At 43.6% G+C, this 24,839-nt stretch overlaps 1 protein-coding gene across 2 annotated transcripts in view; it reads right to left on the bottom strand.

Annotated features, from left to right (window-relative positions):
- Window positions 1-24,839, bottom strand: part of SMARCC1 (SWI/SNF related BAF chromatin remodeling complex subunit C1) — a 153,155-nt gene that overhangs the window by 123,293 nt on the left and 5,023 nt on the right. The window contains exons 2-5 of one of the 2 annotated variants that reach the window (XM_074985235.1): window positions 20,857-20,976; window positions 16,203-16,288; window positions 14,847-14,873; window positions 2,019-2,100 (exon numbers count right to left, since the gene is read on the bottom strand). In XM_074985235.1, the coding sequence (XP_074841336.1) occupies window positions 2,019-2,100; window positions 14,847-14,873; window positions 16,203-16,288; window positions 20,857-20,976 (315 nt within the window). The remainder of the gene's footprint in view (window positions 1-2,018; window positions 2,101-14,846; window positions 14,874-16,202; window positions 16,289-20,856; window positions 20,977-24,839) is intronic. The other variant, XM_074985236.1, reaches the window with a different exon arrangement.

The raw sequence follows: 24,839 nt of genomic DNA, 5'->3' as shown, positions 1-24,839 counted from the left end.
AGCTCAGTCAGGCAGGCTGAGTTGTATTGTCATCAGTAGATCTGGAGGTGTGAACTCCAAGAGAGGGGAAGCTGCTTTTGTATTTAGCCAGCCATTCACAGTCTTTGTTTAATCCTGAGCTGAGGGTATTGAATTTGCAGATGAATTGTAGCTCAGCAATTTCTCTTTGGAGTCTGTTCTTGAAATTTCTTTGCTGCAGGATAGCTACTTTTAAATCTGCTACTGTGTGTCCTGGGAGATTGAAGTGCTCTCCTGTTGGGCACTCTCCAGACATGACGGGCAGGACAGCTCTGAGTTGTGCCCCAGCACACTCTTGCCACTCCCCACAAAGGGGTCTGGTACTGGCCCATGGTCTCTGTCTGCAGAGCTTGGCTGCTATACGTTCCAGGAGAGCCAGGGAAGAAGTGAGCAAGTGCCTGAAGGTACATCTCATGGCAGGTGGGTTTCACAGGCAGGGGATGGCTTCAGAAGGTGTCACCAGCCAACACCAGGCACTGTTGAGGCAGAGGTAAGAGGGGAAGTGCAGTGGAAGTGCAGCTAAAAGCTGTGCCTCCCACTCTGTTTAGGGAGGACCCAGATGGGTGGGCAGAGGTGACCTGGCAGCCATCCAGCACCCCAGCTCCCACAATGTGGAAAGCAAGGGACCCAAATGAGCCGGTGGCTCCCACCAACGTTTAATCTCACAGTTTGAAACCCCTGTGCTAATAAATGGAAGGCAGAAATTGCATGACCCTGTGATACATCCCCACTACCATCCCATTTTCCCATCTCTCTGACTTCACACCTTGGATGGCTGCCCCCACCCCCCACATCTGGATTCTGTATACCAACAAGTTCTCAATCTATTGATGAAAACAAAGATTTGAAATTTCAATATGCTTTGGATCACCTCATGAGCATGCTACTGTAAACAGAAACCTAGATGCTATAATTGATACATTCCAAACTAGGATCTCACCCTGCAGCACTTATCTACATTACTTAGAACAGTAGTTTTTAGTTACATTAAATGCTTATTTTAAAATAAAATGAATATCCAGACATCTTTATCGAATCACATCAAAACCATTATTCCAAAGTGTCAATGAAGCTGGTCACTTTTGGGGTTCTCTTTCTCCTGTTTCTGCTTTTGCTACGTTCTTGAAAGTAGAACAAGCAAAAGTACTGGTCTATGTTCTCCAGAAAACTACAGGAAAAAAAAGTCACTGATAGTAATATGCTTAATTTTAAACTGACCTGCTCTGGTGGGGAAGTGAGAACAATAACTGTAATGGCCCAAAAGAGGAGTAATAGGATACAGAGCTTTTCCACTTCTAGGCCAATCATTCAAATGTGACGGCACAGGAATGAGGTCCCCATAAGAGACAAAACAAGAACTTTCACCATTGCTTGCAGTCTCAGAGAAGCCACGGGTAGACTTTGATGGAACCAAATCATCTGCTCACCTTACAGAGATGGTCCCTCAAAGTCAGGATTGCGGCACATTGGTGGGATACTTAAGTTTGTACTGGTAGGGCCCAAAATGTACTTCTACACCTGCCCAGACATCTCAGCACTTTTCAAGAGCTTTTTTGCCTTTGGCTTGGCATCTTCAAGAATACTTCTATTTCACAAATTTTGATAACTTCCTTTCTTAATTCTGAAGCAGAGTTTGAACCTGCTGAAGATATTGGACTATATAGGTGATCAATTTGATCTTAAAGTTAAAAACTAGTTGTCTAACAATTTTGATGCTCAAAATTATTTTCCTGACCCAACTACCAAGTTTCTCTGTAGTAAGTATTTCCTTTTGTCATCTGCACCACCTAGTTTCAGAGATTCTCACTGAGGAAAAAGAAGATCAGACTGAAAAAGAAACACCATAGCCAGAAATTTAAGAAAAGTACAAAGTCTGGAATTCTTCTTGTACAGGACACACCCCTCAGAGGGACCTAAAAGCTAGAAGGCCCTTTTCTCAAAAAGGGTGAAAAATACACAGACACAAAATAGAAAATGTTCACAGTTATAGCATTTCTTGCCTGCATTAGTGTTTTTTCAATGTTCATGAACATCTCCACATTTCGATCCATTCTTGATGGATTCTGCAAATCAAACCTTCGCCTGTAAATAAAGAAAACAATTAAGAGATTAAAAATGTAACTTGCCTATTTCAACAAAGTATCTTTAGACTTTTTATATTTGTTTTTGAGCAAGAAGTGATATTTAAAACTATGCACATTCTAGCAAGTTACATTGGTACACATAATACTTACAAAGAAAGAGAAGTTACTCACCGTAGTAACGGTGGTTCTTCGAGATGTGTCCCCGTGGGTGCTCCACCATAGGTGACGGCTTGGCCGGCGCCGCAGATCGGATCTTCCAAGCAGTTTCTGCCGGACCGCGCATGCGCCGGTACGCGCCGCTCCCTGGCGCGCTCCTGGCCATGTGCGCGATCCGGTCCCCGCCAGTTCCTCGACCAACCGCCTCGGTTGCCCCTGCAAAACACTAACAGAGATCCGAAGCGGGGAGGATGGGCGGGAAGTGGAGCACCCACGGGGACACATCTCGAAGAACCACCGTTACTACGGTGAGTAACTTCTCTTTCTTCTTCGAGTGTCCCCGTGGGTGCTCCACCATAGGTGACTACCCAGCAGTAACCCAGATAGGTGGTGGGTAATCGGATTATGTGCAGCTGGTCCCCGAGAGGACCGCTGCAGAGAGACGGGTATCCTCTTGGAATACCCTGTGAAGGGCGTAATGTTTGGCGAACGTGTCGTAGGATGACCAAGTCGCCGCTCTGCAAATGTCTTTCAATGCAACGCCCTTGAAAAAGGCTGTTGATGCTGCCACCGCCCTGGTGGAATGAGCCCTGGGAGTGGCCGACAAAGGAGTCTTTCTGAGCTCGTAGCACATTTTTATGCAGGATACAATGTGCTTTGAGATTCTCTGCGATGAGAGACCTTCTCCTTTAGATTTGGGAGCGAGGGAGACCAGGAGTCTATCCGATTTTCGGAAGGACTTGGTCCTGTCTACGTAGAAGGCTAGCGCCCTCCTCACATCCAGGAGGTGTAGGCGCGCCTCTTCGCTGGAGTTATGAGGCTTTGGATAGAACGAGGGTAGAACAATAGGTTCATTGATGTGAAACTCGGAAGAAACTTTGGGAACAAAGGCTGGATGCAGCCGTATGGTTACCGCCTCCTTGGAAAAGACAGTGCAGGGTGGCGTTGCCATGACTGCCGCAAGCTCGCTCACCCGACGGGCTGACGTAATTGCAAGAAGAAAGGTCGTCTTTACTGTAAGGAGGCGAAGGGGAACCGTGGCCAAGGGCTCGAACGGTGGTCCCATGAGTATGGTAAGCACCAGGTCCAAGCTCCACGAAGGTGGAATCGGTTTCCGAGGGGGGTATAGGTTTACCAACCCTTTGAGGAACCTGGTAACCATAGGGTGGGCGAACACCGTGTGCCCTCCCTCCTCATGTCTGAACGCCGAGATGGCGGCCAGGTGGACCTTTAACGAGGATAGCGAGAGTCCTGCTCTCTTGAGGTCCAGTAAATACTCTAGAATTGTAGGTATAGGCACCGAAAGGGGGGCCAGCTGCTTGGTAGAACACCAAGCCATGAAGCGAGTCCATTTTTGTTTGTAGGTTTTCCTAGTGGAAGTCCTCCTGCTACTTTCTAGGACTTGCTGTACTTCCACTGTGCATGTGCTCTCTAGGGAGCTGAGCCATGGATTAGCCACGCTTGCAGTCGCAGGCTTTGGGGGTGCGGATGCACTATGGACCCCTGGGCTTGCGTGAGCAGGTCCGGCGCCACCGGAAGAGGCATCGGTGGGCGGTCCGACAGGCGCAGGAGTAGGGGGAACCATGGTTGGCGATCCCATGTTGGGACTATCAGGATCATCCGAGCCTTGTCTCTCCTGGCTTTTTGCAGAACCTTGTGGATCAGCACTGCAGGGGGAAACGCGTAAAGCAGGGGGCCTCCCCACGGGATCGCGAACGCGTCCCCCAGGGACCCCCGGCCCAGCCCTGCTCTGGAGGAGAATCGTGGGCACTGTTTGTTGTGCTGAGTGGCAAACAGATCTATTTGGGGAAACCCCCATGCGTGGAAAATAGGCCGTAGTAGATCGGGACGGATCTGCCACTCGTGGGTGAGCGCAAAACGTCTGCTCAACTGGTCTGCCTTCACGTTGTGCGTGCCCGGCAAGTAGGAGGCTCTCAGGATTATATCGTGGGCGATGCACCAGTTCCATAGGCGGATTGCTTCCGCGCATAAGGTACGGGATCGAGCTCCTCCTTGCCTGTTTATGTAAAACATGGTGGAGGTATTGTCTGTACTGATCCCGACGACTTTGCCTTGTATACGGTCTCGAAAGTGTTTGCAGGCGTTGAACACTGCTCTGAGCTCTAAAACATTGATATGCAGAGACTGTTCCGTGGGTGACCACAGTCCTTGAGCCACCTCTTCGCCCATGTGCGCTCCCCACCCTATGAGAGAGGCATCCGTAGTGAGGAAAACCGATATTTGCGGCTGATGGAAGGGTACCCCTGTTAGCAAGTTCCCGGGGTTTACCCACCATTGCAGGGATTCGCGCACCCCAGGTGGGGGCGACACCACCCTGTGAACGGTGTGTACTGCCGGCTTGTATACACTTGCCAGCCAATGTTGCATGCCGCGCATGTGCAACCTGGCGTTCTGTACCACAAACGTAGCCGCTGCCATGTGGCCCAGCAGCTGCAAGCACGTCAAGACCGGCACCGTAGGGCTGAAGGTGATGACCTGCACGAGGGAACCGATGGCTCGAAAGCGAGCCTCTGGAAGGTATACTCTCGCCGAGACTGAGTTTATGCGAGCCCCTATGAACTCTATGTCCTGTGAGGGGTCTATCTTTGATTTTGCCATATTGATAACCAGGCCAAGTGCGGAGAACGTGTTTGCTGTGACGCGTATCATGCGGAGAACCTCCCTTTTCGAGGTCCCTTTGAGCAGGCAGTCGTCCAGATACGGGAAAATAAACACCCCCTGTCTGTGCAGGTAGGCTGACACCACTGCCAAGGTCTTGGTGAAGACTCTGGGGGCCGAGGAAAGGCCAAACGGCAGGACCTTGTATTGGAAGTGTTCGTTGCCCACCATGAACCGGAGAAAACGTCGGTGAGCCGGATGAATGGTTATGTGGAAGTACGCGTCTTGTAGATCGAGGGCTGCGAACCAGTCTCCATCGTCCAGTGCTGTAAGGATGGAGGCAATAGTGATCATCCGAAAACGTTGCTTGCGCAGATACCTGTTGAGGCCACGAAGGTCTAAGATGGGCCTCCAGCCTCCTGTTTTTTTCTCCGTCAGGAAATACCGAGAGTAGAACCCTTTCCCTTGCAGTTGCTCCGGCACCTTTTCCACCGCCCCTATGAACTCTAGGTGGGCCACCTCCTGCCTGAGCCTGGCTACATGGGAGGCCTCCTGGGGGTGGGGCTTGGGCGGGGGTCGCGGCGGCGGGAGCGACTGGAAGGGGATGGCGTACCCCGTGGCTATGATCTCCAGCACCCATTTGTCTGTGGTGATCCTTTGCCACTGGTCGTAGAATGGTCGGAGGCGATGGTGAAAAAGTCGTTTCGGATGATCTTGTGCAATGGTGGTGATGGCGCAGCCCTGGATTTGTATGTCAAACTTGTGGCCTTTGGCCCCGCCCCGAGGACGTACGGCCCTGTTGTGAGCGTCGCCTGGGGGTTCTGTACTGCTGGTGCTGCTGATGCCGCCCTTGCTCGTAACCCCTGTGATACTGGGGGCGCTGTTGCTGGTATTGGTACCGCCTTTGCTGTGGGTAGTACCTTTTCTTTGAGTATGGAGGGGTGTAAATCCCCAGGGTCCTGAGTGTGGCTCTTGAGTCTTTACTGGAATGAAGGACCGAGTCAGTTGATTCAGCAAACAGCTTCTGCAAGTCGAAGGGAAGGTCGATTATCTTCGCCTGCAGATCTCTCGGTATGCCCGAGGTCTGGAGCCAGGACTCCCGTCGCATCACCACTGCAGTTGCTGTGGAACGTGCTGCCGTGTCCGCAACGTCCAAAGCAATCTGAACTTCCCTCCTCGCAGCCGCGTAGCCCTCTTGCACTATGGCCTTGAGGACCGGCTTTTTGTCCTCTGGAAGCGAGTCCATGAGGGAAGTTAATCTGGCATAGTTGTCGAAATTATGGTTCGCCAAGTGCGCTGCATAATTTGCCATTCGCAAGGTTAAAGTGGAGGAGGAGTAGACCTTTCTGCCGAACAGCTCTAGCTTCTTGGCATCTCTGTCCATTCCCCCTGTTTTAAATTGAGATGTTTTTAATCTTTGCTGCGAGGACTCCACCACCAAGGAGTTTGGCTGGGGGTGGCTAAACAAGAACTCCATGCCCTTCGCCGGCACGAAGTATTTCTTATCCGCTCTCTTTTGGACAGGCGGAATAGTTGCCGGGGTCTGCCATATGGTAGTGGCGGACTCCAAGATCGCTTCATCAAGCGGGATTGCTACTCTGGAGGAGGCCGGGGAGCTCAAATTTTTAAGGAGCTTATGATGTTTCTCTTGCACTTGTGCTGTCTGGATGCCTTGCGTGAAAGCTACCCTCTTAAACAGCTCCTGAAACTGTTTGAGATCGTCCTTGGGATGGACGTCCCCTAAGGCCGTGGCCTCATCCGGGGAGGAAAACGAGGAACCGCTGGGGTACATTTCTTTGGACCCTTCCGGTTCTTGATGGTGATGGTGCGCCCTCTCGCTGGAGGTTTGCGAGGGAAAATCTCGTGGGTCCACGGCCAGCCCCCCCTGGGATGCTTGAGTCTCCGTCCCCGATCGCGATTGCCCTCGGGGGTACGAGGTAATATGTGGGGATCTCCCCCTGGTAGATTGCCGATGGTGTCCATGCCCCGCGTGGAAGGGACGACCATGGTAGTATAGGCACTGTTCCTGGGAAGGTGACCTTGACCATTCCCTTTGGACGTACCCTGTGTGTCTGGGAGAGGGGGATTGTCGAGACACTGGAGAGAGCGATTTTGCATAATAGTCCAGCGATTCAAATCCCAGGAAGGGCGAGGGGGGTGCCAGCCATGGGGAGGCTGATTGCAGGAAAGGAGAAGGGGGCTCCGGGTAGGCTAGGGGGGGCCCCTGCCTTCTGGTTGGAGTCTGCAACATGAGCGGAGGGCTGTGAGAGAAGAGCTCCACAGCCCTGTCTGGAGAGGGGCTGCAATGCCTCCTCTTGTGTGCAGCCTTCCCCCTCCCTTGAGGAGGTAACTCCGCCCCCTGATGGGCGGGGGATCCCGGCCCCGTCGGCACCGTGCTAGGCACGCTCGAGGGCGGTGCCACACGTGCGGAGTCCTTGTGCGCCTGCAGGCTACGTGCCTGCGCGCCCTGCACCGCCGGTTCCCCGGGGATCGGTGCCGCTGTCTGCGGTGCCGCTGGTACCGGCGCTTGCTTAGCCGCCGCCCTGCCTGCGGTGCGGGGCGGCTGGCTGATCATCGGAGGCTGAGCCGCTTCCACGTGGCTCTCCGTGCCGCCGCCGATCAGCTGTTGCTGCGGCTGGGGGCTGCTCGCTCCTCCCGTCCCGCTCACTGTTACTGCCGGCAGGGATCGGGTTGGAGAAACTTTCCTCCGTTTTTGCGCAGATGGAGTGAGGGAGGCAGCTTTCCTTCTAAGGGCCCCGGAGGGTCCCTCCTGCTGCGGCCGCTCCGGCACGTCTGGCTGGAGGGCCTTGTCAAGAAGCAGCAGTTTAATTCTCATCTCCCTGTCTCTCCGTGCTCTGGTCGTTAACTTTGCACAGAAGGCGCATTTTTGTGCCACATGGGACTCCCCCAGGCACCTTATGCATAGACTGTGCCCATCGGACACTGGCATCGCCTCTCGGCAGGACTCACATTTTTTAAAGCCTGAGGCGGACATTGTTGGTGAGTCTTTGAGTTTGCTTGTGGGTACTTAGCACTTCTTTGTGCTGTTTCCCTGTCCGATGGCCTGCCTCCGCAGGAGGGCTGATGGCCCTAGCTCCCGGCCTCCGGCGCTGGTTACTGGGACTGGCTTGAGCTGTCCCTCCGTAGCTTGTTTGTTGTTTGTTTGTTTTTTTTTTTTTTTTTGCAAAATAACAACCGGTTACTTATGGTATCCTAAGAACTGAAAAACTTTAAAGAGAAAAACCAATAAAGTCGTTGAATACGCTATGTGGCTTTAGCCTAGTCGGATTCCGTCTGCAGCCGACGGCGGTTGAGAGGAACTGGCGGGGACCGGATCGCGCACATGGCCAGGAGCGCGCCAGGGAGCGGCGCGTACCGGCGCATGCGCGGTCCGGCAGAAACTGCTTGGAAGATCCGATCTGCGGCGCCGGCCAAGCCGTCACCTATGGTGGAGCACCCACGGGGACACTCGAAGAAGAACAGATTCTTACAGTATCTGCACGCATGAACATAAATTACTGAACTTCAGAGCAGAACAGAAATGGTTCAAGTGTGTTATTCTTGTTCCACTTGACTCCCTTGTAGAGAAGAAATATTCAATCCCAATCACCAAAATGTAGCACAGTGCTCGAGTTCTATTATCCAACATGACTAGCAACAAAATCTTGGAACAAGACAGGTAGCCAATTAACTACATTTCTACATTCTCTCAAGTGATCAAATAGCAGCAAAATAAAAGCAGCTGTGAATGTGATTTTATTAAGAAAACTCAGTGGCACGAGCAGCTGAAAACAGAAGCATTGGGGGCACAAATAAATCAATTTTCACATTTCTAAACATTGCTTTCTATTTTTATTTCTATTGCATTCACTATTCTATTGGTTTAAGTTGTAGGCCTACACTCTAACCTCAGAACCATGCAGTAGATCTTCATAAATCCATCACAGTGCTTTTTTGAACCAGGCACACAGGAAAAAAACACTACTGCAGGCACAGAATACACATTGTAGATGTAACTGAAACAATGCATTATGTCCATCCTCATACTGGACTCGGCTCCTGGGCCTGAGCTAAGTGGGAAATCTTCTACAAATAACCCAAGTTATTAATCTTATAATGTAGAGGTAAAGTAATGAGACTTTCCTCTACAGTCATGGGATGGATTTATTCAAATTATAATGATTTACTTTCACATCTCAATACTAAGAATTTGGGTGACTTATGTAAAGAATTGTAAATAAGATATACGTTTAGATACCATAGTCTGCTGTTTGACAGGCTCTAAGAATTTCTGATCACCAACAATTCAGCCTGCATAGCATGGAAAGAAGGGAAGGCACCTAAGGAATGGACAAAATCCATGCTAGTGACAATGCACAAGAAAGGAAGTATATTGGAGTGCAAGCACTACAGAACGATTGCCCTACAGAGTCATCTAGGCCAGGTGCTGATGATACTGATGGAGAGACTAAGATCGCAGATAGAAGAACATATAGCAGACGAGCAAGCGGGGTTAAGAAAAGATAGAAGTATCATACAGCAGATATTGGCACTTAGACTGATAGCAGAGAAAGCTCGACAAAAGAACAAGAACATCTACACTTGCTTCGTCAATTTTCAAAAGGCATTTGACAATATACATCAGAAAGTGACTTGGGCGGTGTTGGAGTCATGCTGAGCTGATAGCAGACTGATACGATTCTTGAAGGATATCAATGACAACGTGGAGGCAGTGGTGAGTTGGGAAGTTGACTTAAAACAAGTAGAGGTATGAGACAAGGAGATCCAATAACACCAAGTATCTTCATCACACATCTGGAGAGCGCAATGGACAAGATCAAGGAAGAGGTAGAAGGGATATCTGTGCACAGGGAAAAAAATTAACTTGAGGTTTGCGGATGATATAGTTATCGATGAGAAGAAGCTAGCAAAAATGGTGCAGGTGCTAAATGAAGAAGGGAAACGGTGCAGACTGACTATGAACTTCAATAAAACAAAAACAGTGGTATCTGGAGAAAAGGAAATAGGAAGGAAGATCAGTGTAGAAGGTATTGAACTAGAGAACATAGAGAAGTTCACATATCTGGGGAGCAACATAACGTATGATCTAGACTGAAAGAAGGAAATAGCAACTAGAATAGCAAAAGCAAGAGTGAGTTTGAAGGTGATGGATAAGATCTGGAAAAGCAAAGCGATTATCTTAGGAATGAAGCTGAGTGTCTTGAAAGTATGTGTATTCAGCAGCATGTTGTACAGATGTGAGACATGGATGATAATGAAAGATTTGAAAAGAATAATATTGGTGTTTGAAATGAGTTGTTATAGAAAGATTCTGACAACAGGATAGATGCAGAAGGTCACCAATGAGGAGCTACATAGAAAGATACAGCTGAAAGAGAACCTGCTGCAGGTGGTTATAAATCAGAAGCTACAACTATGTGGGCACATTTGCAGAATGAATGACAAACGAAAAATAAAGACCCTGGTATTCAGCATAATGGACGGTTTGAACAGAAAAGGCAGACCCCACAGAGAACGGGTACATGATATAGTGGATTGGTGCAGAGCCAGTCTACAGACTCTAAGACACTCGGCGCTTGACAGGGAAAGATGTAAAGGACTAGTGAGAGACGCATCAGACACCAATGGGCGCTGAGCCCACAGTTATCGATGATGACGACGACGAATGTGGTTGTGAACTTCACTTTGGCAGTCAGAAGGGTTAGAAACTGAGCTGCTGATAAATAACTCAATTTCAGGTTCTTAGCTGAAGCATGACTTTCTGTCAGAGTCTAGTACGATGCACAGTTAAATAGAATTAAATGGTTGTTAGTGTAGAAAGTGGTATAAACTGTGCTGTAAGTGAACTTAAAATACACAAAGCATCACTTATTTTCAACAATACACTGCGATTGTTACAGCTTGTAAATATAACGATGTTAAGTTTTATACAACTTAAGGTGCAAGTCAGAATTTTAAAACTTAGAAAGCTCACATTAACCTACGCAGTTACAACCTCACAATGTCATGTAATTTTATAATTTACCAAGTTTATCAAGAGCATGACAGCTGCCTCTTTACCTTTATCTGAGGCAGCTGTCATGCAAGTATTGCAACATATATGGTGCTGTGCATGGGGAGAGGAGTCTTTATATATGCCAGACAGATGCACATGACTAAACGTCCACCTTTGCAAAAGGCTTTTACTTTCCAGAATGGTTTCTATTTTCAATAAATGTGATTTTTTTTTCTCCCCAGAGGACTGAGTCTGTCGTAATGCCCAACATTACAGAAAGGAGTTAAGGGTAGTCACTTACTTTTGTATGCTTGTCTTTCAACCTAAAGTAACATTACGTTACCTATATTTAAATGACAGTATCATATGGGAGGCAAGACAAAATCAACGTCTGAGATGCCTATATACAAATGCAAGAAGTATGGGAAATAAACAAGCAGAACTGGACGTACTAATTAATGAATACAACTATGATATTGTTGGCATCACAGAAACTTGGTGGGATAATACTCATGATTGGAGTGTTGGTATTGAAGGGTACAGCCTGCTTAGGAAGGACAGACAGGGAAAGAAGGGAGGAGGTGTTGCCTTGTATACTAAAAATGTACACACTTGGACAGAGGTGATGATGGACATAGGAGATGGACGGGTTGAAAGTCTCTGGGTTAGACTCAGTGGAGTAAAAAACAAGGATGAGGTCCTACTAGGAGTCTACTACAGGCCCCCTAGCCAGGTGGAAGAGGTGGATGAGGCTTTCTTTAAACAGCTAACAAAATCATCTAGGGCCCAGAATTTGGTGGTGATGGGGGACTTCAACTATCCAGGTATATACTGGGAAACTAATACAGCAGGGGACAGACTGTCCAATAAATTCTTGGATTGCATTGCAGACAACTTTTTATTGCAAAAGGTTGAAAAAGCTACCGGGGGGAAGCTGTTCTAGATTTAATTTTAACAAATAGGGAAGAAATTGAGAATTTGAAAGTGGAAGGATGCTTGGGTGAAAGTGATCATGAAATCATAGAATTCACAATTCTAAGGAAGGGTAGAAGGGAAAACAGTACAATAGAGATAATGGATTTCAGGAAGGCAGATTTTGGTAAACTCAGACAGCTGGTAGGTAAGGTCCCATGGGAAGCTAAACTGAGGGGAAAAACGGCTGAGAAGAGCTGGCAGTTTTTTCGAAGGGACATTATTAAGGGCCCAAAAGCAAGCTATCCTGCTGGGTAGGAAAGATAGAAAACATGGTAAAAGACTGCCTTGGCTTAACCAAGAGATCTTGCATGATCTCAAAATAAAAAAGGAATCGTATAAGAAATGGAAACTAGGACAAATTACAAAGGACAAATATCGGCAAACAACACGAGCATGCAGGAGCAAGATTAGAAAGGCTAAGGCACAAAATGAGCTCAAACTAGCTACAAGCATAAAGGGAAACAAGAAGGCTTTTTACAAATACATTGGTAACAAGAGGAAGACCAAGGAGAGGGTAGGGCCATTGGTCAGTGACGAGGGAGAAACATTAACAGGGAATTTGGAAATGGCAGAGATGTTTAATGATTTCTTTGTTTTGGTCTTCACTGAGAAATCTGAAGGAATGCCCGACATAGAGAATGCTAGTGAAAAAGGGGTAGGTTTAGAAGTTGAAATAAGAAAAGAACAAATTAAAATTTACTTAGAAAAATTAGATGTCTGCAAATTACCAGGGCCTGATGAAATGCCTTCTAGAATCCTCGAGGAGCTGATAGAAGAGGTATCTGAGCCTTTAGCAATTATTTCTGGAAAATCGTGGGAGACGGGAAAGATTCCAGAAGACTGGAAAAGGGCAAATATAGTAGCCATTTATAAAAAGGGGAACAATAACAACCCGGGAAACTACAGGCCAGTCAGCTTAACTTCTGTGCCAGGAAAGATAATGGCGCAGGTAATTAAAGAAATCATCTGCAAGCATTTGGAAGGTGGTAAGGTGATAGGGAACAGCCAGCATGGTTTTGTTAAAAACAGATCATGTCAAACCAATCTAATAGCTTTCTTTGATAGAATAACGAGCCTTGTGGATAAGGGAGAAGCGGTGGATGTGGTATACCTAGACTTCAGTAAAGCATTTGACATGGTCTCACATAATATACTTATTAATAAACTACGGAAATACAACGTACATGGGGCTACTATAAGGTGCGTGAACAACTGGCTGGATAACCGTACCCAGAGAGTAGTTATTAAAGGTTTTCAATCCTGCTGGAAAAGTATAACTAGTGGGGTTCCGCAGGGGTCTGTTTTAGGACCGGTTCTGTTCAATATCTTCATTAACGATTTAGATATTGACATAGAAAGTACACCTATTAAGTTTGCAGATGATACCAAGCTGGGAGGGGTGGCAACTTCTTTGGAGGATAGGGTCATAATTCAAAAGGATCTGGATAAACTGGAGAAATGGGCTGAGGTAAACAGGATGAAGTTTAATAAGGACAAATGCAAAGTGCTCCATTTAGGAAGGAACAATCAGTGTCACACATACAGAATGGGAAAGGACTGCCTAGGAATGAGTACAGCAGAAAGGGATCTAGGGGTTATAGTGGACCACAAGTTAAATATGAGTCAACAGTGTGATGCTGTTGCAAAAAAAGCAAACGTGATTCCAGGATGCATTAACAGGTGTGTTGTGAACAAGACACAAGAAGTCATTCTCCCGCTCTACTCTGCACTGGTTAGGCCTCAGCTGGAGTACTGTGTCCAGTTCTGGGCACCGCAGTTCAGGAAGGATGTGGAGAAATTGGAGAGGGTCCAGAGGAGAGCAATGAGAATGATCAAAGGTCTAGAGAACATGATCTATGAAGAAAGGCTGAAAGAACTGGGCTTGTTTAGTTTGGAAAAGAGAAGATTGAGGGGGGACATGATAGCAGTTTTCAGGTATCTAAAAGGGCATCATAAGGCGAGGGAGGGAACTTGTTCTTCCTTGCCTCTGAGGATAGAACAAGAGGCAATGGACTTAAATTGCAGCAGGGGAGGTTCAGGTTGGACATTAGGAAAAAGTTCCTAACTGTCAGGGTGATCAAACACTGGAACGAATTGCCAAGAGAGGTGGTAGAATCTCCGTCACTGGAGATATTTAAGAAGAGGTTAGATAGATGGCTTTCAGGGATGGTCTAGAAAGTGTTTGGTCCTGCCGTGGGGGCAGGGGGCTGGACTCGATGGCCTCTTGAGGTCCCTTCCAGTCCTACTCTTCTATGATTCTATGTCAGCATAAATGTCATCTCCAAGACTTACAGTGACTGCCAGAACAAGATATCTTAAAAACTGTGTAGGGAACAATTCTGGACTGGTGGGCTTAATGTTCTAAAATACTGTGGATCTATAACTGATTGTTCTTATTGCCTTGATCAAAAAATCTTTCCCCAACATACACATATTAACATTAATTCACAATCTTTTGATCAAAATGTGATCTTTAGATAACTGCCGTGAGACTAATGTCACAAAATGGAGCATTAAGAGATGGAATACAAAATTAAAATACTGACCATACTCATAAACAAGTTTTCAAACTCAGACTATTATTTCAAACATTTTCAAAACAAAGTGTTAAGGCTTAAACATCTCTATAAGAGAGGTCACCTATTTTAGGTGCTTAGCTTTAACCACCATTTGAAAATTTTGGTCTAAGTCAACAGTAAGGATTCATTTCACTTTATTCATACATTCACATTTTTGCCATAATTTTATTTAATCTTTCACATAAAAGCATGCATTATTTCTTAACGCAAACAGCAGCATTTACTGTATTGGGTGATTTAAAAAGTCATTTAAAATGATCACTAGATGGTATTCCTGTTTTCTTATTCAACTACTGCTTGAAAGAAAGTCTAGAGCAACAGGTTTTAGAGAACATCTCTTTGAATTACAATGATAGGGTACGTCCAGCTGCACTGGATAAGTGCGTTTTTCAGACATACCTATTATGACCAGGAAAGGTACTTCTCCTATAAGATAGATCATTCACAAACAGGTTAACCAAGAGCGACAATGCACATACGATTGAAAAACAAAGAATCATGCATCAGGCATATCTTGTTACTTGGTCAAATCAGTGAAGGAAACATTCCCGGCTCTAAGTCCGATCCTCAAAGTTAAATTCTCAAGCATAATTTCCCTCCCCATTCCACATGCACGCGCTCACAAGACACTACCAGCTAGTTTTGGGGGATCAGCAAGAGAGGGAGGAGAGAGGATACAGCCAAATGTTAAGAGTTTTGCTTTTATTCAGATTGCTCTAAGTCACGGTTGCCTGAAAAAGAAGAGTATTTACTTACTGTGTGGGAGCTAGCTGAGGTACTTTTCTACTGATGCTCAGAGAAAGCACAAGGCTCATGGAAAAACATACTACTGAGAATATCCCAAGAAGCACTTATCTGCAGCTTGGAATTAGCATTGCAGGAAGGGGAGAAAGGGCTTCAGATAATTAGCTCATGGCAGCTTTTTATTCTTCCATGTCCTGCAAATGCAGTTAGGGGGCAGAGCACCATCTAACCTACAAAATACTAAAATATGGTTTATTCTTGCTTCCTGATTTGCTCTTAAGGAGGTAATCTCTATCCAGGTGCAATCACAGGCCTTCATAGTATTTGAAAAACTACATAAATGAAAGGAAAAACTTCTGCCGTGACTTTTATTTTTAGGTCCCAGTCAAAAATTTTGCAATTTTCTCAGTTATAATTATTTACTTATTATGTACCTTCCCCTTAGAAGAGGCTTATGAATTACAATGCGCCCATGATAAACGCCACTGGACTCCAGATGGATTCTTTTGAGTATGGCAATATTTATATAGGCAGTGATTTTATGGTACTAGCATTCTGTAATTATGAACACAGGTGAACACATTACAAAGTACTTTCTATTTATTAGTATCTAAGTTGTGCTTCATATCTGTATACATTAATCAATCCTAACAATAGTAGACATTAATCAATCCTAACAATACTCTGAGACAAGTAAGAATAATCCATATTTTACAGCTAGAAAAACTGAGGCAGAGAGAGTCAGCAATTTGGCCACTATAACAGAGCAAATGAACAGTAAAAAGAGGATTACAACATCAGGAGATCCTGACACCTTAGCTGGAGCTCCATCCACCAGTTCACAAGTCTTCTTGACTTTAGATAATTTTAAATAGAGCAATTAGGAAACAAATGTATTCCTCTTAACTCCCTTTCCTCCTCAGATAGTCAAGGAAGTGTATTAAATTTCAAATAGGCATTTCACAGGTTTAGTTTCATGCACAAGATGTACAAATTCTACTAGAAACTTACCAGCCCTGTTCATTCTTATACTTGTAAGCAGCACCAAGAATATGACATAAGGTACCTCCAGCTTTGAAATCCATGAAGCACTTGGCCTAGATTCAAGAGACAGAAGTATAAACACTGACCAAGAGTAACATCATCTATGCTATGATAGCTAAGATATGCTTTGTATAACTAAATATACACAATTCTGTGTAGAACACAAATCCAATGAACTCACAAACTGACCATTCCATTTTCACCTGGGGCTAATTTTATAAGGCTTTACTGTTCACTCATTTAAAAACACTCAAAGTACAGGTTGTACCTCCCAAATCCAGCATCACTAGGACCTGAGCAGTTCCAGATGAGAGGATTTGCTGGACCACGGGAGGTTAGGCCTCATGGCTGCAGTGGGCATCCCCAACACTGGCTGAGCTGCCTGCAGTGGGGCTCCTGGACGTGGCTCCCCACCTCATGGCTGCCCCTCGGGCTCCAGAACAGGCTGCAAGTGGGGCTCCCCGCCAACAGCAGATTCCACTGCAGCCATGCATCTGGAGCTCTCTGGTTCAGTAACATCTGTGGTCCTGCCAGACCAGGGATGTTGCTGGATGAGAGAGTTTCAACCTGTCGTTAAAAATATGTGCATTCAAAATTAAGCAGTTCAACTGTAAAGATATGGAGAGAGCAGATATATCCTAAATTTCATGTTAATTTATTCCACTTCTTTATATTTCTATTTCCAACACACAAGGGGCTCAAAGGCTAACCTTGATCTATATTTTCATAGTTATGTGAGAATCTAGTTGTACAGAACCACAGAAATGTAAGACTAGCAGGGACCCTAACAAGTCATCAACTCCAGCCTGATGTGCTGTTGCAGGACCAAGTAAACAGACCATCCTGTCACCGGTGTTTGTCCAATTTTTTTTAACCCTTCAATCATAGGAATTCCCCAGATACCCTTGAAAGAGCTTAACTATTCCCATATTTAGAATGTTTTTTTTTAATAGTTCATCTAAATCTCCCTTGCTGCTGATTGAGCCTGTTACTTCTTCATCTACCTTAAGTGGAGATGGAGATCACTGTCTCCACTGTCACTTTAAAACAGTCCTTAACCTATCTGAAGATTTATCAGGTCTCCTTCACTCTCCTTTTTTCAGGAGTAACCTCCAGGTTTTTCCAATCTGTTCTCATAGGTCTGGCTTTCCAAATCTCTCTCTTTTTTTTTTTTTTAAATCTCTTGGACTCTCTTCAATTTGTTCACATTCTTCCTAAAGCAAGGCACACATAATTGGACACAATATTGCAGCTGAGACCTCATCAGTACCAAGCAGAGTGGGACAATTATCTTCTTGCATATGACACTTCTGTTAATACCTCCACAATTATATTTGCCTCTCTCAAAACAGCATCACACTGCTCATTCACTCAATGTCTGATCTACTTTAACCTCCAGATTTTTGCATTAGTACTACTACTTCACCAGTTACACTCTATTTTGCAGTTATGCATTTGATTCTTCCTTCTGAAATGAAGTACTTTGCACTTGACTTTATTAAATTTAATTTAGTTGAAGTCACACATTCATGTGTTATATGCTCCACTTCATTACCAAAGCTATTTATGAAAATACAGACCAGTACTGAACCCACGACTGATCCATGTGGAACTCTACTAGATATGCCTGCCCTGTCTGCCAGCAAACTATTGATAAATACTCTGAGTATGGTCTTTCAACTACTTGTGTATCCACCTTATAGTAACTTTATCTAGACCATGTTTCTCAAGTTTACTTGAGAATGTCATGTACGACCACCAACAGCCTTACTAAAAATCAATATATATCATCTATTTTCCCTATCCAATGCAGTCACTAAGGCCAGTAACCCTCATGTCAAAATCCCCATCAGCACTTGGCATGAGCTGGGAAAGATAGCGATCCAACCAGTGGAACAAATTCAGTGATGACTCCTGGTCAAATGCCACCTGAGGCAGGTTGCACATATGGTAACACAACCCTGTCAAGGAAGGAAATTAAGTCAGTTTGACATGATTTGTTCTTAAAAAGTTTACGCTGGTAAAGCCTTATAATCCTCCATGTTTTTAAATTTATTTTTATAATTTGTTCTAATATCTTTCCAAGTATTTAAATTACACTGACTAGTCTATAATACACCAGGTCCTTTTTGTACACATATGCACTACATCTGCCATTCTCAGTAATAACTGCTGTTTCCAGATTGCTTCAGTCAATTCCTCAAGTACTCCAAGATGAATTTCATCAGGCTCTGCTGACTTAAATACTTTAATTCGTTCTTTCCCTATTTTGGCTTGTATTTCTTCCCCCTTGTTAACAATTTGTTTTTGAGTAGCTCATCACTATTATTAACCTTTTTAAGAATAACTTGAAACAAAAGTGTAATCGAACACCTACACTTTCCTTTGTCTCTCTCGTACCTGATGGCTGTCTACAATAGTTTCTTTTTCAACAAAACAAGCTAGGGAGCAATTTTATTATATGACCTTTTCAACTGATTATGTAAGAGGGATCTCAGTTTTGTAGTTTCTCCAGATAAGTGGTAGTTATGAGTTCATGCCATATTTATAATTCAGGTAATGTATCTTCTAACCAGAATATATATGCTCAAATAAGAAAACTACTAAAACTACTAATACTAAAGAAGATGGGAATGATCATGTACTACTAGAGAACAGTTTTTCCATCGTCCTCCAAGCACATTTCAATATTGGAGAAGGTTCAGAGAACAGCAACAAAACTTAATGGGCTATAAAACATAATCTTATGAGGGAAGACTGAAAGAAGCGGGTGTTTAACCAAAGGGTGTTAACAAGGAAGAGAGAGAAAAATTGTTCTCCCTGACATCTGATAACAGGACAAGCAGCAACATGTTCAAATTGTAGTAAGGGAGATTTAGACTGGACATCAGGAAGTTCTTCCTAACAGCTGGGAAACAAACACTGGAATAAATTGGTTAGGGAGGATGTGGAATCTCCATCATTGCAGATATTTAAGAGCAGGTCCTGCCATGAGGGCAGGGTACTGGACTTCGTGACCTCTTGAGGTTCCTTTTAGTACTATTATTCTACAATTTTTACAATTCCCTTCTAGCCTCAGAGTATGCTTGGTCCATTTCAATAGAGAGAGCACTTACCCTGAAATTCTAACACCCTGAAATCCTAGGTTTATTGAAAAAGCTTACCAGCTTCAACTTTAATGTTGCCACAGTCCAAGGAGAAATCTGCTGGTTATGTAATCTACAACCACAACTGCATTTGTGGCAAGAAATTTTAACCATACAGTGTGCTAGCCCCTTGTTATCGCTCCTAGAAAGTGGAAATCTTTTGAGTATAAATTTAAAAATATATACTTGGGGCATGTTTAAGAGATGTGGCAGGATATCCCTGGGTCTTGTCAGGGTCCCACAAGTCTCCCTTTGCTGGAGGGGTGAGGAGACGCCCGCCGGTCAGTCCATTCACCCTTGGCTATAGTCAGGGCTTCAGTGTCATTGAGTCAGGGGAGCCCAGGCACTCTGTTAGGCTACTCTCATCTCTCCCCACCCCATGCCCCTTTTATACATGTAATTTGTTCTCCTTATCTGTCTTCTCTCGTCTCCTACCCCTGTAGGTCCCTTCCTTGTGCACCTGCTCTCTTACTCTCTCCCCACTCACTTGGCTGGGACTGCTTTTTAAACTCTGCTGGCAGGCACCCTGGCAGTGAGGTCAGTTGGCCCTCATTGATTACCTGCCACCACACCATGCTGCCTAAACCTGGGGGCTTAAATAGCTTTTTTTTGCTCTTCCCCAACCCAGGCTGCATCCTGAGCTGCTTCCACTCCTCCAGCTGGTGTCTGCTGGCCTGACCCAGTTACATTATATAAAAGCAACAGTGAAATTGTCCATACAAGTGCTAGCAAGTGCACTTCGTAAACCAACTGGAAAAACAAAGATCTTCCTTATATCTTCAGTGACCATAATGGCAGGCATGAATTAGCATTCATGTCCCACTCCCAGTCAGCATGCAGCCCATGGTGGAGAAGCTAAACATCCACGCAGAGCACCAAATACGATGAAGAAGCCTAGCCATGTGCTGAGGCTGGCTGCGTGCACACTAAGAAGGAATGACAGTAATGTTATAGAGCTATTTGCAATACTAGCAGGGAAATAATTTCTGGGCAGACAAGTGATTTGTTAATAACAGTGTCTAATTAAAATAAGGTCAAATTTTGAAGAATAAGCCGTGGAATCTGGTGAAAAAAACTGACCAAAGTTAGAAGTTATGCAATGATACTACCACTATTGTCGAGTCTCTATGTTAAAGACAAAATCCAAGCCACAGTAAAATATTCCCACATTTGACTCTACAGAAAATTACAATGCCATCAGAAAATTAAAGCTATTCCACAGTTTCAAATGAACTCCTGCATACTCTATTGAAATGGCAGGCCGTTTTAAGCATAAAGCTTGTTTCATGACACAGGAGGACCCAGGTGATTAGCCCATCTGCATTAAACTCTGGCAACCACTCTAGAAGAGCCATAGATCTACCTTCTCAGTTGGAAGCGTGCCACTGTGTCATTTGGCAACAAAAAGTACTGGATGGACAAGACCGAAGTATGCTGCTAAAATGGCAGCCTGCTCACGGCATTCAAATACTCACAGGAAGTTTGGTGAAGGCAGGGTTGGTGACATGCTTTCCAAAGGCATCTTCCTGGAACTGCAGCAGCTGCACCACCAGCCCAGCCAATGTTTTATTGGTAGGAGCATCTGCCTGAACATACTGAAAGATACAAACATGCATTTAGTGGAGATGGGGGAGAAAGAGAGTGCAACACTTCTGGCGATACAAACGACAATTCAAGAAAGCTTCAGAACGCTTGATTTTTGCCATATTTTAGAATTATATCCCATGAGCGGTGATAAGCTATGTATTTCTATAATACGGGTCATCAGTAACAATGTGTGGATATGTTTATTTTTGGCTTTTCAGTACTGATTAGTTTTTAGTTATGGAACTTGTATTTTTTAATAGTCGTTTGGTCATATAAAGAGTTGCTACGTTAGAATAGTAATTATTAAGAATCACAGTCACATTTACAAAATCTATTCCTCAGGCACAGCAATTCAGTGCATGACCAGCTCCTACATAATCCAAAAGGCTCATCCATAAACAGGTTAATTATTCAGCCAGTACCTGGTAAACAACTGATATAATAACCAACTAGAATGCTGCATTTCTTCCACTCTGTCTAGCCAGACTCCTTGTACAGAGCACCTTGATAAGTTCATGAATAGTTAACTAGTTAATAATGAATAGTTAAACTGCAGTCAGATCTCATACGAGCATTTCTATATTTTTAAACAATTCTGTTACAAAACACTGAGGTGCTGGGAGTCTCAATCTATTAAATAAGGAAACAAAACCCTTTAAGACATATACCAAAGTAGCGTATAAGCAGTGAAGGACACTGTAAAGACAACGGGTGTCTCACCATGGAAGTTCAGTAATTCAGTTTTTAAATCTGTGACTTAGTAGTAGCCATAGAAACCAGGCTGACATACCCAGAGAATGACTTTTTCATGATACAAAGAATACGGACAACACATGGCAGTATAAGATTGCCCAAGTTGCCTCATCAGTGTTTGTCAACCATGACACAGAATAGGTACCGTTTCCAATCCTGTTCAATTATTTCTCTGCCAAAAGGGGAGACAGCTGGGGTAATTCTGTAATGTGGATGGCTTCCCATTACAAACTAGAAATAAATCATTTCACACAGGCCACCACAGAGCTCTCTAATAATTTACGCTGGATTCTAACACTGACTTAGAAAAATTAACAACAGACAAAGCCGCCTAAGAACCATTATGCCTGCTGATCGCTACATTATTTCTTCCAGTTTTAAGACTTATTTAACCAAGAAAGAAAGAACTTTGTAATACTCATATGGTGCTTTAAGAGTACATGGCTACAAAAGAGTTAAGGTGACAAATTGCTGTTACTACAGTTTTGGGCTTAAAAAACTAATGGTGTGGCTGAATCTCTTTATAACTCTTTAGATCAGGATTCTGCAACCAAAGTAGCAACAAGAGCCTTTTTTTTCAAATTCTGTGAAAAATTCAATAATTAAAGAGCTTCAATGTGTGTGAATATGAGACGGTCGTTAATAAATAACATCAAACCATACTTTTTATAACCCCTATTTTAAGGACAGTGCACATACAATGATTTGTAGTGTAATAAATGTTTACTGCAGGATGATCACAAACTTTTTACATATTTCCTCACATTTCACATGTTTCTTTGTTTGTACTACTGCCTTCTTGACTTTTACTCCCAAACCTTCTTTCTCTCCGGAGGACACTACGGGGAGTTATCCAAACTTTTGAGATCACATGTTGTTTGCTACTTAGATATGAGCTGATCATTTTGGGGCTTTAGACATTCAACGTTTATCAAAATGAATCAGGTTGTTTTTGTTTCTTTTAAACATTTTGTAAGAATAATGGTGGGAACCACATGCATCTCTGGAGTCACAGGTTGCAGACCCCTGGTTTAGAAGAACAAACAGGATTGTTTTGAATCGCCAACAACATACCTACAGTTCTCAGAGATTTGAGTCAACTGTGCACAACAAAAAGTCTACCTTGTCTGATTTTGCATAATATGTTGAAGTTTCCATTTAAGAAGTATTCTTCAGCATTCAGCAACCAAGATGTATAAGAAAAAGTGTAGTTTAAAGGAGCCTTACTAAGATACAAAGTTAGCATGCAGTTAATACTATTTGAAACTGACAGTATAGCAAGTGTCAGATTTTATAATCCTGTTTCCATTCTATTTTAATGTACACTTATGAAGACAGCTTTTATCTTTATTCAGCAAGAAGAGCATGTGCACACATGCCCAAAAATAAAACTGGTAGGTTTAAATTTAGGCCTAGCAGTCCCTAACGAGAGTAGCTTGCTTATGTATACTATTATGTCAGTTAGAATACATCCTCTCACCAACAAAAGCAGTATGTAATATTGTGCAAGCCAAGAAGAAAATACTACCATTTCCCAAAAGGCTATTTTTATGTATGATCTTCATTCTCTTTTCAGTTATGTACAGAAAACTTATTTTTATAAGCGCTATTGAGAAACAGCACAATGTCAGTGACCATGAAAACCTATTTCATAACATGTATCCATTCTGCTATCTCTGGCTCTTCCTTCACTGCAATTTGACCACTTGTGAAATCAGTTTTATTACCATTTATTTCCCTAAAATATGTAATTTAAAATGGTTCAAATACTTTTTTTAAAAAACTTTATATAGTGCAATTAAGTTCAGAGCAAAGTTTTAAAATTTCTTAAAGGTATGTGAACAAGAAATATTCCATGTATAAATAGACACACTTCTTTTGTCCAAGACCACAGTAAGAGTCAGTTACCAAACTAGAATTAGAATTCAAGACATCTAGCGCTCCCAATCCATGCTCATACTTTCAGATCTTATTGCTCCTTCACAGCACTATAAACAAGATGCTTTTGTTTCTGAAGGTCTGTATAGCCTATTCTAACAAACAAACAACAAAAATATACCTTCACTCCAAAAAACATTTAGAGAAAGCAAATTATTCTTAACCAGGATTAGTATATATTTTAACTGGTACTATTGTTAAAAAACCAATTTTTGCCTAGGAAAAGGCACCAGGGGATTTGAATATATTTGGAAGAATACATTTTTAAGTAACTTATTTCTTAATATAGGCTTGTGAATCCCACACCCACTTCACACAGAGTGAAGTTAAACTTAAGAGCTGCCATAGTGAGAAACAAAATATAGGAGCCCTGATGCTATCACAGATTTGCTGTGTTACCCTGAATATGGACATGTCATTTAACCTCTGTCTCACAATCCCCTTCTCTACAATAAGAAAACAGAACACTTTACTACATCAGTACATTAAAGGAAAACCTTGCAGAGTCCTCTCACTCACTCTTTGGAAGCCTGAAATATGTACAAGAGCCTTGCTATGGCATTTTGCCAGATTAATCCAGATTCTTATTTGCCATCTGATTCATAGTAGGGTTTTCAGGGAAGGAGCTAACCGTGAGGCTTACAAGAATCATGAACTCTTGTATTACTTTTTCTCATAATGAGCAGAATACCAGTCTGTAAAAAAAAAAAAAAAAACACAATGAAGGAAATTTAAGAGTAAGAAAAGCCCCAGGGCAGGGACTATGAGTTCTTGTGAGGTTGTAGACTAACCTGGCAGTCTGTTTGCACTACAGGAAACAAAATCCTACATAAGCAAAAATACTAAAATATTAGACAAAAAGTGAACTTTAAGGCCATCACTGTCCCTAAATAATTCATGAGACTGTACATGTAGCACTTTCACAACAAAGACCACCACTTTCCTGACAACTAATATCTACACTCAATGATTAGAGCTTTAAGCAGAATAGCAACAACAACAGATTTGCATGTTAGCTCCTCAAAAAATCTGATTAGATAGAAGGAAACCAGCAGAGAAACACTTGCTAATGTAGCGTTCCAATGATATTGATAAGAGGCTCTGGAATAAATACGGAAATGACAAGTCTTCCCAATCCAGATACTGGTAACTAATGGGAAAAAAGTGGACGGCCACAGTC

Source organism: Carettochelys insculpta, chromosome 2, assembly GCF_033958435.1.
Source record: "Carettochelys insculpta isolate YL-2023 chromosome 2, ASM3395843v1, whole genome shotgun sequence".
In the NCBI taxonomy this organism is placed as follows: Eukaryota; Metazoa; Chordata; order Testudines; family Carettochelyidae; genus Carettochelys; species Carettochelys insculpta.
This window is presented reverse-complemented; position numbering and strand designations above follow the sequence as displayed.